Source organism: Babylonia areolata, chromosome 10, assembly GCF_041734735.1.
Source record: "Babylonia areolata isolate BAREFJ2019XMU chromosome 10, ASM4173473v1, whole genome shotgun sequence".
NCBI lineage: Eukaryota > Metazoa > Mollusca > Gastropoda > Neogastropoda > Buccinidae > Babylonia > Babylonia areolata.
Window position 1 is genome coordinate 21,573,921 of NC_134885.1, and position 12,505 is coordinate 21,586,425.

General features: G+C 41.8%; 1 protein-coding gene across 1 annotated transcript in view; it reads right to left on the reverse strand.

The window, feature by feature from the left end:
* Nucleotides 1-9,391, reverse strand: part of LOC143286309 (uncharacterized) — a 481,716-nt gene extending 472,325 nt beyond the window's left edge. Inside the window, exon 1 of the mRNA XM_076593847.1 lies at nucleotides 9,262-9,391. Coding sequence (XP_076449962.1) covers nucleotides 9,262-9,352 — 91 coding nt within the window. The 5' untranslated portion in view covers nucleotides 9,353-9,391. The remainder of the gene's footprint in view (nucleotides 1-9,261) is intronic.
* Between the last annotated feature and the right edge of the window lie 3,114 nt (nucleotides 9,392-12,505).

The following is a 12,505-nucleotide window of genomic DNA, read 5'->3' on the forward strand; positions in this document are numbered from 1 at the left end:
AGCTGTGGAGGTGTGTGGAGGAGGGGGGTGGGAGGGCAGCAGGAAGGGAGAAGGGGGGGTGAAGGAGGCAGTGTGGAAGGGATTAAAAGAAAGACACTTTTTTTTTTTTCTTCCAGTCGACTTGGGGCTCAAAACGCGTCTGTTTTTCCACCCCACCCCCCTCCCCTAGTCTGTGTTTCCCAGAGGGAAATGGCTGTCACCACGTACATTATGTTCTGCTTCAGACATCGATTTATGTGATTGGGAGAGAGAGGGGGGAGAGAGAGAGAGAGGTCGGGGGAAGAGAGAGAGAGAGAGGGGTGGTATGGAAAGAGAGAAAGCGGTGGGAGGCGGGGGAGGGGGGAGGGAGTGAGAAACTGGGAAAAGGAGAGAGGGACAGAGAGATGGGGGGGGCGTGGGTGTAAGTGTGTGGGCGGGCGGAGGAGTGGGGTGGGGGGGTGGGGAAGGCAAAAGAGAAGACACGCACAGGCAGAAAACCAGAGTCACCAATAGACAGAGACAGAAATATACACAGATTAGACGCTTACGCACACACACACACACACACACACACACACACACACACACACAGAAAGAGAGAGAGACGCACACACACACACAAACACACACACACACACACACACAGACGCACACACACACACACACACAGAGATGCACACACACACACACACACACACACACACACACACACACACACACACACACACACACACACACACACGCACACTCGCATGCGCGCATACGTACAAACACACGCACATACAAAACGCACAACACGGACAACACGCACAACCACACGTGCGCGCGCACACACACACACACACACACACACACACACACACACACACGACAGCACGTCCTGCTGAAGAAGGAGGAGGAGGAGGAGAAGACTGATTAACTGATTGAATTTTCTTTGATGAGGAACTTGGAATAAGCAATGACATGGGGGTGTGTGTTTTTTACGCCCTGTCCTCAGGGCAAGCATAAAAGACAGAGTAGGAGGAGAAAGGAGGAAAGACAGAAATAGAACAACAATAACGACGACAACAGCAACAACCACCGTGTCAGACAGACACGAACACCTTAAACAGGAAACGATTCAGACCACCACTATCCCCACCACAACAGCAACAAGGATTGCAATAACCAACATTAACAACAACAATTATTACAAATCATAACAAAAATAAACAACAACAACAACAACAACACCAACAACAACAGCAGCAGCAACAATCACCTAAATCAGACAAGAACATAAAAAATCACAACAATAACAACAATCACCTAAATCAGACAAGAACATAAAAAAGCACAACAATAACAACAATCACCTAAATCAGACAAGAACATAAAAAGCACAACAACAACAATTAACTAAATCAGACAAGAATTTTAAAAGCACAACAATAACAACAATCACCTAGATCAGACAAGAACATAAAAAATCACAACAATAACAACAATCACCTAAATCAGACAAGATCATAAAAAATCACAACAATAACAACAATCACCTAAATCAGACAAGAACATAAAAAAGCACAACAATAACAACAATCACCTAAATCAGACAAGATCGTAAAAAAGCACAACACCAATAACAACAATCACCTAGATCAGACAAGATCGTAAAAAAGCACAACAATAACAACAATCACCTAAATCAGACAAGATCGTAAAAAAGCACACCAATAACAACAATCACCTAAATCAGACAAGATCGTAAAATAGCACACCAATAACAACAATCACCTAAATCAGACAAGATCGTAAAAAAGCACACCAATAACAACAATCACCTAAATCAGACAAGATCGTAAAAAAGCACAACACCAATAACAACAATCACCTAGATCACACAAGATCGTAAAAAAGCACAACACCAATAACAACAATCACCTAAATCAGACAAGATCGTAAAAAAGCACAACACCAATAACAACAATCACCTAAATCAGACAAGATCGTAAAAAAGCACAACACCAATAACAACAATCACCTAAATCAGACAAGATCGTAAAAAAGCACAACAATAACAACAATCACCTAAATCAGACAAGATCGTAAAAAAACACACTAATAACAACAATCACCTAAATCAGACAAGATCGTAAAAAAGCACAACACCAATAACAACAATCACCTAAATCAGACAAGATCGTAAAAAAGCACAACACCAATAACAACAATCACCTATATCAGACAAGATCGTAAAAAAGCACAACACCAATAACAACAATCACCTAGATCAGACAAAAACATCTAAAACAAAGAACGAGCGAGAACAACATCAGCAATAACAAACAATAACAGCAATGAACAACAACAACAACAAAATTGACAGACCAAGTCAGACATGAACATCAATACTACTTATACTACCACCACAAGTACTACTACTATTACTACTACTACTGCTGCTGCTGCTGCTGTTGCTACTACTACTACTACCACTACTACTAGTAGTAGTGCTGCTGCTACTACTACTACTTGTACTACAACCACTACCACCACTACTACTACTACTGCGGAAAAAAAAAAGAATCCTCATACTCGTAAGCATCATCATGATAATTATTAGTATTATCATTATTGTAATGATGATGATGATGATAAAATAATAATAATAATAATAATAATGATGATAATAATGATGATAATAATGGTGATGATGATGATAACACCACCACCAACAACAACCACAACAACAACCACAACAGCAACAACAGCCACAACAACAACAACAACCACAACAACAGCAACAGCCAAATCAGACAGCCAACATCTGAGGAACTGGAGAAGAGTCAATCAAGGCAGGCGGTTCCAGACAGACACCGTTTTCCCTTTCCCCTGTCTCTCTCATTCAGCATCAGCTGCCGACCCCCTCCCCCCCTCCACACCCTCCCGAACTCCCCACCCCCAACCCCATCAAATATTCAATGCAGACAAACACTTGGCTGACCATGGGAGGCTATCTATCCCCCATCACCCATTCCGCCCCACCCCCTCCCCAACCTCCCCTTCTCCGGTAAAGTAGTAGGTGCAGTGGTCCGTAAGTCCACCACCCCCCCATCCCCCCACCCCCCACCACCAAATCCCCCTCTACTACCTCACGCCAGACAGTCCAGAAATTGTCTCTTGACCACGTCACGAAGACATGACATTTCCAGCTGGGTGTCGGCCTATTCAGGGTGCCCGGCCATAATTATCCGGCCGGGGAAACGGGACGGGGTAACTAGTTTACGCGGGTGCCTGTCTATCAAGGAACGAACTGTCCGAGACCCGACCACCCCCACCCCCCTATTTTCACCGCAGGATTCGCTGATTCCCCGCTCTCCGCTGCTGACTAGGATGGTCTGGGGAAAGTGCCCTGTTCCCTCTCCGTCCTCCTGCTGTGTTCGTTGTGTTGACAGCCAACGGCCACAAAAGCCAGGACAGCAGTTCTGTGATGTAAGACGTGTTTGTGAATGTCTGTATCTTGGTCTGCCTGGAATGTTTCATTCTATCATTAACGTTCGCCAATGATGGCCAAAGGACGAAATCTTAGGAAACATCTTCTGTAGACTTCTTGGCTCTAGTTCCCCTGTTTGTATGCCTGCTGTATCTGTCTAGCTGTTTATCTATCTATCTATCTACCTGTCCATCTATCTATCTATATAGCTATCTGCCCATCTATCTATCTATCTATCTATCTGCCCATCTATCCGTCTATCTATCTATCTGCCTGTCTACCTACCTATCTAGCTAGCTAGCTAGCTATCTATATGCCCATCTATCTATCTGCCCATCTATCTGTCCGTCTATCTATCTATCTATCAATCAATCTATCAATCTATCTATTCGCCCATCTATCTATCCGTCCATCTACCTATCTGTCCATCTATCTATCTGCCCATCTATCTATCCACCTATCTGTCTATCTACCCACCCATCGATCTATCCACCTATGTAATGTATATAACAAAGGTATCGAATATATGGCGACCATACCGACCAGAATACTGTTTCTTTCTCTGATTAGAGGAAAACTGCTGATGAGGAGGTGATCCTACCAGCCATCAATAAATAAATAGATAAATGAATAAATATACAAATAAACAAATGAATAAATGAATGAATTAATAAAAAGATAAACAAATACATAGATAAATAAATAATTAATTAATTAACAAACTGTTAAGAGCGCTAACTCTCTCCATTCACAAGATACACAACTTCAAGTCGGTGCTGCTTACGCTACCGATTCAGCTGGCACACAGGTAAATAAACGGTACATTGGAACAAACCCAGACACTTCCTAAAAAAAAGGAAGCGCCGGGCCTGTCCTTACACCGATCATCTGACATGTGCACACAGCAGCAAAGACAGAAGAAATGTGCAAACACAAATAAACTTTTATTCAAGACGGGCATAGCCTCTTTCATCCTGGACAAGCCACACAGAACATATGGACAATATAGAACAAACACATGGTTGCCTCAGTGGTTTTTCAACTGGAAATGAACAAACAATTAGGCATGGAGATGAAATGATTAACAAATAGTGAAGAGTGGTAACTCTCTCCATTAATAAATAAATGAATACATAAATAAATAAAGAGGGAGATCCCTCTGAATCCCTCTGACCCCTTGTGTAAGGAGCTGAAAGGTCAAACTTTGAAATCAACGCTTTGGTCTCCCTCAGTTGCAAAGGAACACCCTAGCCTGGCTCCTTCAAACTCAAACTTCCTATTACCGAAATATCTGACGACAAAACAAAACTCCTTTTACACAATTAAGCCAGGTGACCATTCCGTTTGATTTAAAACTTCAAGATTATTTTATATATATATATATATTTTTTTTAAATAATATAAATCCTAAAATAAATGACGTTTTAGAACATAAAGGAAACAAGACCATACTGTTACCTGCGGAACAGGCAGTCAGAAACGATGCCCACCAGTGTTTACATTCTCACGACCCATATTTTCCACTTTTTTTGTTGTTGTTTTTCACGATCGACATGAACACAGCGCTAAACAATGCACGTACGATGCGTGAGAATGACAAGGATTAAGTTCAAGGAATCAAAACAAACTAGGCACCACGAGTGCACACAGAGGATGATCGCTGTGAAGAAGCTAGTTAATTATCCAAAGCTGTCTTGTTTCATTGCCCAACATGCACGCCAAATCTGTTTCTCTGAGATTACACAGCAGTGCAGAAAACGTCTCGGAAATTACAACAAAAAGAGAGTGGTTAAAAGATTATAAAAATGAATAGATCAGCAGAACGAAAATGAAGAGGCGCCAAAAGAACGGTAAAAGACACAAACATAGGAGACAGACAAAAAGGAGGATATTTTCAAGCACTGAATTTTCAGACGGCGATGATTTTGTATGTGACGGAAAAAAAAAAAAACAGCCTCTCCCACGGATGGAAAAAAAAACCCAATAATAATGATGGTGGTGGTGGTGGTGGTGGTGGTAGTGATGGTCATTGTGATGACGATGATGATGATGGTGATGAGAATGATGATGACGATGATGACGATAATGATGATGATGATGATAATGACGACGACGACGACGACGACGATGATGATGACGACGACGACGACGACGACGATTCAGGTATGGCTGAATTTCCAGACAGCTGAACAACACCGCAGTCACTCCTGGTTCCACGGCACAGCAGACCATGTGGCAGGCTAAGAGCTACGGGTCAGTGAGAACAGAAACGGAGGGAGAAGAGAAAAGAATACAAGATCAGATAAATGCAGTTAGGGGAAAAAAAACACAAAAAAACGTAGGGCGGCGAGAAAGAAAGCAGAGAAGAAAAACAATACAAGAGTGACTGAATTAATCACGGGGGAAAATGAATGTATTAAGGGAGGGCGGAAAGAAAGAAGGTGGGGGTAGAAATGGTGGAAAGAAATAAATTTTTAAAAAAAAAGAAATTATCAAATAAAGAAACAAACAAAGAACCGTATAACCGCGTTCCAGAAGATTGGATTCTTCCCTCGCCCCGCCTCTCTCTGTGTGTGTGTGTGTGTGTGTGTGTGTGTGTGTGTGTGTGTGTGTGTGTGTGTGTGAAGTGTAATGCCAAAATCTATATATTTCGAGGGCCGCCTGAAAAAAGGTATTACATGCTTGCTTTGTTACAATCAACAAATAAAAGTAATTTATTCATTCATTCTCTCTCCCCCCCCCCCCCACTCTGTGTGTGTGTGTGTGTGTGTGTGTGTGTGTGTGTGTGTGTGTGTGTGATTTTAGCTGTAAGTAAGATCATTAGATTTGCAAATGTTGCCTAGCTACACTTTTGGAGTTAAAAGACATTTGTGTTTTCTCAACTTTTATGTCACATTGTTGTGTATTTGGAAATGTTTGTTCTGGGCATGAAAAGATTATTTTGTAGTAATCCTCCATACTCCAACAGGAGTGAAAGGATAATTAAAACTTGAAACTTAAAACGCGCGCGCGCGCGTGCGTGCGTGCGTGCGTGCGTGTGTGTGTGTGTGTGTGTGTGTGTGTGTGTGTGTGTGTGTGTGTGTGTGTGTGTGTGTGTGTGTGTGAAGTGTGATGCCAAAATCTATATTTTTCTTCAGTTTTCATCTCTCTTTCGAGGGCCGCCTGAAAAAAAAATGTATTACATGCTTGCTTTGTTTCACTCAGCAAATAAAAGTCATTCATTCATTCATTCATTCACTCTCTCCCTCTGTGTGTGTGTGTGTGTGTGTGTGTGTGTGTGTGTGTGTGTGTGTGTGTGTGTGTGTGTGTGTGTGTGTGTGTCTGTGTGTCTGTGTGTGTGTGTGTGGAACGTGACGCAAACAAAAGTCTGAATGGCACAAAGAAAAGGAAACTTTATATTGCATTCACTGATCACACGAACGCTTTCAATTCAGATAAAAGCGACAGCCTGTGGACAGTACTTCAAAAGATTAAAAAGGTCAACCCGAAGGATGTGCATGCTGAATGAAATGTATTATACCTCTGAACACTTCTGTGTCCATCTGGGTCTCGCTTTTTAAGAATTCTTTGTGTCCCTGGCTTGCGTGAAACAAAGGTTTTTTTTATAATCTTGATTTGGGAAGATGTTTACGAGGTTAGTAAAAAAAAAAATATATAAAAAAATGGAAGATGTTGTTTTCAATTTTCCCGGTCTACAAGAAATATTTTTCTTGCTGTTCGTAGAGAGTATTGTTTTATTCTCTTCAACCTCTGACGGACAAAAAAATCATTTGAGCAATCTATAAGATAAAAAAACAAACATTATAAAAATAAAAGAACCCTTGGCTTAAATGCAAATTTGGCAAAACGAAAATAATGATTTGTAGAAATTTTGATCATTCGTCAAAAACAAAAATAAGTTTTTCTTAAACAGCGAGGAAACTCATATCGTAAACAGCTGTATAAACCTAGGATTTATGCAGAATCGTAAACAGCTATAAATACAGACTTTATCTTCAGTCGCAATCAGCTGTAAATACCTAGAAGATTTTATCTTGTCTAACAAATAAATTGTCTTTCGTTTCTACATTAGAAGCTTTTGTCTGGTTAGCAAAAGGCATGGTGGTTGAAAATATGACAGTATGGACGAGTGTTGTATTTTCAAACTATCCCATGCACAGATAAAACCTGTATTGTTATATGCATCAGAAAATGTGGGGAATCATGCCTTCCAAAATAATAGAATCAGTTTATACATGTGCATGTAAAAAAAATCTTGAAATTCTAAATGTAAGCATTAAAACCCCAAACGCTGTGTTATTTAAATATATCATAATATACATACACACCCACACACAGATATATATATATGTGTGTGTGTGTGTTGTGTCTATATATATATATATATATATATATATATATATATGAGAGAGAGATTGCTGCAGGAAGTAATCTTTCTACATTGACAGCTGCATTGGCACACTGCGATACTGGTTCAAAGTACAACAAATTTCCATAACAAGGATTCCAAAACGCGTTTATGTTATGGGTGTTAACAATATGATTAACAGACACATACATACACACACGCGCGCGCACAGAGAGAGAGAGAGCGGGGGGAGAGACAGACACACAGAGACAGACACACAGACAGAGACAGAGAGAGACGCAGATAGACACACAGAGACGCACACACACATAGAGATAAGCGCATATTTACTGTTTGCTAAATGGATATAGATCTGTTCCGTTTTTTGGTTTTGTTTTCCTTTTCTTTTCTTTTTCTTTTTGTACAAAATATATTAATAAAATGATGTCATAGTACTGATTCATACATTCATCATTGTCCATTTGTTTCTGGAATTATGTATAAGTATTTCCCACTTTGCACTCAAGATTATATACATATTATGTATACTTTTAAAGAAAAAGAAAGCTAGAAAAAAAAAGACATCCCTATCCATTATTCTTCCATGACAAGAACAATACAATCAATCCCAACTCCACCACGCTTTAGCTGAACAGGAATATGACAACAGCCCCATCCCCACCCACCCCGCAGTATTGATAACACCATTCAACATCGTTTAATACCCTCGCAATATTGATAATTATCATCATTCAACGTCATTTCATCACATCCTGCTGCAGCAGTTGTAGCAGTTAGTGGAATGTCCACTGGGCGTTTGGACAATCTGAACGATATGGCATTGATGAATGGCGATGTCTGCAAAAAAATGTGTGCGTGGGTGCGTGGGTGCGTGCGTGCGTGGGTTTGTGCGCGCGCGTGCGGAAAGAACAATGAAATAAAAGATGGAAGATGAAAAGAAAGGACAGAATCTAAAAGAAGACACAGAACAACAACAACAAAAAGTGTGTAATTCAGATCCGACAGGCAAAGCGCAAACGAACATGGGCAAATGGTGTTTGTAATTGTCTTTGTTGCTATCTTCTTTGTTCTCTCTCTCTCTCTCTCTCTCTCTCTCTCTCTCTCTCTCTTTGTCTGTTTTTATACATGCATCTCTTAATCTTCTTTGTGTTATTATAACTAGCGTCGTGCTCTGTAGTGACACGTTATAAAAATATTCTTTAATAATGATAATCGCAGACAGTACACACACACACACACACACACACACACACACACACACACACACACACACACCACAACACACACACACAACACAACACATACAGCACAACACAACACAACACACACACACACACACACACACACACACACACACACACACACACAACGCAACACAACACAACACAACACACAACACATATATACAATACACACAACACAAAACAAAGTCACTCACCCATGACGGCAAGCCGGAGGATGGAGTGGTTGTGACGGGTGACTGAGTCCTTCATGGACGGGTGAGACAGAGCCAGGTACTTCTGAGCCATCGCTGACCGACCTCCCGCAATCCACCCGCTGTTGCCTGGTTCCCACAATCCACCCGCTGTTGCCTGGTTCCCACAATCCACCCGCTGTTGCCTGGTCCCCACAATCCACCCGCTGTTGCCTGGTTCCCACAATCCACCCGCTGTTGCCTGGTTCCCACAATCCACCCGCTGTTGCCTGGTTCCCACAATCCACCCGCTGTTGCCTGGTTCCCACAATCCACCCGCTGTTGCCTGGTTCCCACAATCCACCCGCTGTTGCCTGGTTCCCACAATCTCCACACAGCGAACGAATGAAGAAAATGAATCCACCTACACCAAGAAGAACACGGTTACCCCCTGGATGGTAGACGACTCTTGCACTCACGGCGATCTCCTCGTGGTTTCAGAAAGCCAAAAACGCAAATTCACTTATACCCAAACGAACGCGGTTACACCTGGATGGTAGACGACTCTTGCACTCACGGCGATCTCCTCGTGGTTTCAGAAAGCCAAAAACGCAAATTCACTTATACCCAAACGAACGCGGTTACCCCTGGATGGTAGACGACTCTTGCACTCACGGCGATCTCCTCGTGGTATCAGAAAGCCAAAAACGCAAATTCACTTATACCCAAACGAACGCGGTTACACCTGGATGGCTGGAGTTGCTTGCACTCAGGACGATCTCGGCATGAAAGCAGAAAATGAATCCACTTATAATACCACGATGAACACAGTTATCCCTGGATGGTGGAACACTCTTGACTCAGGAACGATCTCAGTATGGTTTCAGATAACAGAAAACGAATCCACGTATACCCAGAAGAACACAGTTACGCAGAAGATGAGATGGCTAGATGGTAAAAGACTTTTGCACTCGGGACGATCTTGGCATAGTATCAGAAATCCAAAAACGAATCCACTTATACCCAGAAGAACACAGTTACCCCGAAGATCGCTAGATGATAGAAGACTCTTGCACTCAGGGCGATCACAGCAGGGTTTCAGAAAGCAGAAGAATAAACGGAAAGGAGGGTACAAGTGTTATTCGTTTCCCTTCAACAGACCCTCCCCAAAGATGTGGAAGATGGCGATCCCAATGTCGGAGATTTTTTTTTTTTCTGAGGAGGTGCTCTTTCAGCGCGGTTGTTCGCACCTGCAGACAGACCACAACAGTTCCAGTTTTAGTTTCAAGGAGATGTCAAAGCGTGCAGACTAATCCATATACGCTACATCCCATCAGTTTAAAATATGAACACAAACCCAATGCGCTTGTAAAGCCGTGGGATCCTGCCCTAGATTTAAAAAAAATGAAACAAAAAATAAAATAATTTGAATTAAAGACATTATCTATACATTCAAATATGATAAAATGAAAAATACGCAGAAGGCAAGTGGTCTAAGTGAATAAGAATGAAAACGGGCCACTTTCAACGAACTTGTGTGCACCCACACAAGCACACTTACGTACTCAGCGTACAAGCGTGCAGACACACACACACACACACACACACACACACACACACACACACACACACACACACACACACACACACACACGAGAGAGAGAGAGAGAGAGAGAGAGAGACAGACAGACAGACAGACAGACAGAGACAGAGAGACACAGAGAGACAGAGAGATTTTTATATATAAAAGAGGTGAGCTGGATGGAATAGAACCAGTGGAATTGACCCTTTCAACCTATATGGGATTAATTCCCCTTGCCTATCCTTGCTCGTTGACATTTTTTGTCAGATGGCAAGTGGTTAAGTGAAATTCGGGCGGCTCTTCCCGGTGAGTGCATGTCAACATAGTGCAGCACCATCCTTTTTTTTTCTTTCTTCTTTTTTCTGTCTGCAAGGGGTTTTTTCATATACTATGGAAGCAGACTTTTTTTTACAAAATGTTGCAAAGGCCAAGCCTTTCTTGTCTTCGGTTCTTTTTTTTACGTGTGCAAAGTACATACTACACAAGGAAACCTGCATTATCATCTCATCCGAGGGACTAGCTACCCAGACCAACCACTCCAGGTCTAGTGGAAGATGGTGGGAGGTGAGGGTGTGGGGGGTGGAGCAAAACTCGTGGTCTGTTTTTGGACTCGAACCCGTGGACACTGACTTCCTAGTTTGGCACATTACCACTGGGCCACAGTCGGTTGTGACACAGTCAGGGATTACGGATCTTTCCGGGATGATGTTAGCACAAGGGAATGGGCTAAAATCCAGCCCAAGCTTTGGGGGATTTTGGTTTGAAATTCATTTTATTTTTCCTAACATCTGTCTGTCTGTTTGTCTGTCTGTCTTTACACCAGTCCTCTTCAAACCAACCTTGTCTCTCTTCTTCCCCTGTCTCTTCGTTATGCTTCCTGTAATCTAAACTGGAATTTATATTCTGCGTCTGTCAAGTTGTGTCTCGCCGTGTTTCTATTTTATTTATGTACATGTACAGAAAGAACCCCCTGCATTCCCACACAGGGACAAAAAATGAAAGATTGAGGGGGGGAGGGGGGGGGGAGAAAGGAAAGAAAGAAAGAAAGAAACTAATGATGGATGGTTATTAAACAACGAAAGAAAAGAAGGTAGAAGGCCCTGTTCTTTTCTCTCTCTCTCTCTCTCTCTCTCTCTCTCTCTCTCTGTCTCTCTCTCTCTCTGTGTGTCTCTCTCTCAGCTCAACTCAAGCCCTTTTTATACAGTAATTCGAAAAATGTTCTTCCATGCAGTTTTTCTCATTCTAATCTCTAGCCTGGAGCTGTGCTGCAGATATACATCATACGAAACTAAATTCACTTCCCTCTACACAAAAGCAGCCAAGATAATTTCACCGGACCCTTCATTGACAACCTCGGAAAACACAAACCATAAAACATCATACCGTTGCACACAGAAAAACAGCCAGAACATAACAAAAAGTTACTCATGTACAAAGTGCACAATACCTTGGCATCACAATATCTAAGAAACGGTTTACCCAAACCTCATGATGATATTGCTCTAACAAATAGGCCGACATTTTACCGCTCACCTGAATTGATATGTGAATTGATATGTTTAAAACTAGTTTAAAGGAAAAAAGAAAAGAAAAGAAAAACGTCAAAAGCAGGAAGCACCTAGAGGTGCCTTATCAGACGTCACAGAGAGAGAGAGAGAGAGAGAGAGAGAGAGAGAGACAGAGAGG